The following is a 1,469-nucleotide window of genomic DNA, read 5'->3' on the forward strand; positions in this document are numbered from 1 at the left end:
ACCTGCGAGGGTCCCCCCGAGGCCCCCCCAGGCCCCCCGGGGTCGGACCTTACCTGCGAGGGGCCCCCCCAGCCCTTGCCCGGCCCCGGCCATGGGGGGGCTGCGGCCCCGGCCCCACAGAGCGGGGGGAGCTGCCCCTGCCCCGGCTCTGCCTCGTCCTCCCGCTGCTGCAGGGAAGTGAAACCGCCCCCTGACCCCCCCCGGGAGGGGGACCCCGATCCGGGCAGGGGGGAACCGAAACCTGCCCCGCCCCGGCTGTGAGTGCTCAGGCTGGGGAGGGGCTGGGACCCTGCCCAGGGAGCTCTGTGGGACCCCCATGGCATGGGCACCCCCCAGGGCACCCAAAATATGGAAATGGGGTGGTTTGAGGAGATGCAGCTCAGTGGGGGGATGTGTGTGGCTGCCTGTACCTCTGCCTGCACCCCTGCCTGCATTGGGCAGCACAGGCTGGGCAGGGGTTGCTGCTCCACAGAGCACCCCGGGGTCTCCAGGGGTCTCCAGGGATCTCCAGGGGTCCCTGGGGCGGGAAGGGCAGGGCCAGAGCAGGAGCAGCAGAGCACAGGGGGTTGGTACCACAGCGCTTTATTCCCCGAGGAAAGGAGGTTCCCCCCGGCCCCGGGACACCCTCGGTGCCCTCCCGGCAGCCCGGCCCAGGCAGCCCCTCCGGGGGCCCCGGGTGGTCCGTGGGGATCGGGGGGTCACAGGGCCGTGCCCGCCGGGCCCTGCTCGGGCGCCTTGGCCTCGCGGGGGTAGAACTCGGCCAGGATGCTCTCCGGGATCCGCTTCAGCAGCTGCTTGGGGAAGATGCGCAGGAGCTGCCAGCCCAGGTCCAGGGACTCGAAGATGCTCCGGTTCTCGTAGGGGCCTGGCAAGGGAGGGCGGTGCAGGAGCCGGGGGGGGCCGGGGGGCAGCCCCAGCCCCCAGCCCCCCGTGTGGGGCCCCCCGCTCACCCTGGGAGATGAACTGCTTCTCGAACTTGTGCAGGAACTCCAGGTACAGCAGGTCATCGGCAGACAGAGCCTCCTCCCCCACCACCGCCTTCATGGCCTGCACGTCCTTCCCGATGGCGTAGCAGGCGTACTGGGAGAGCCACGGGACACGGGAATGGGGGGCCTGGAGGGGCCTCAGAGCCCACCCAGAGACACCTTCCACCCGCCCAGGTTGGCCTTGGACACTTCCAGGGATGGGGATGGGGCAGCCACAGCTTCTCTGCCCAACCTGGGCCAGGGCCTTCCCTCACAGGGAAGGATTCCTTCCCAATATCCCATTTGAATCTCCCCTTCTCCACTGGGAAGCCATTCCCTGTGTGCTGTCCCTCCAGGCCTTGTCCCCAGTCCCTCTCCAGCTCTCCTGGAGCCCCTTCAGGCCCTGCCAGGGGCTCTCAGCTCTCCCTGGAGCCTTCTCTTCTCCAGGGGAACCCCCCCAGCTCTCCCAGTGAATTCCTCTTTCCCGCCTTGCCCAAGCTCTCC

General features: G+C 69.8%; 1 protein-coding gene across 1 annotated transcript in view; it reads right to left on the minus strand.

Moving 5' to 3' along the window:
* Positions 1-677: 677 nt before the first annotated feature.
* Positions 678-1,469, minus strand: part of ATP6V1B1 (ATPase H+ transporting V1 subunit B1) — a 24,775-nt gene continuing 23,983 nt past the window's right edge. The window contains exons 11-12 of the mRNA XM_017839458.1: positions 951-1,166; positions 678-865 (exon numbers count right to left, since the gene is read on the minus strand). Of these exons, the coding sequence (XP_017694947.1) occupies positions 699-865; positions 951-1,166 (383 nt within the window). The 3' untranslated portion in view covers positions 678-698. The remainder of the gene's footprint in view (positions 866-950; positions 1,167-1,469) is intronic.

Source organism: Lepidothrix coronata, unplaced genomic scaffold (assembly GCF_001604755.1).
Source record: "Lepidothrix coronata isolate B3197 unplaced genomic scaffold, Lepidothrix_coronata-1.0 Scaffold421, whole genome shotgun sequence".
NCBI classification, from domain to species: Eukaryota; Metazoa; Chordata; class Aves; order Passeriformes; family Pipridae; genus Lepidothrix; species Lepidothrix coronata.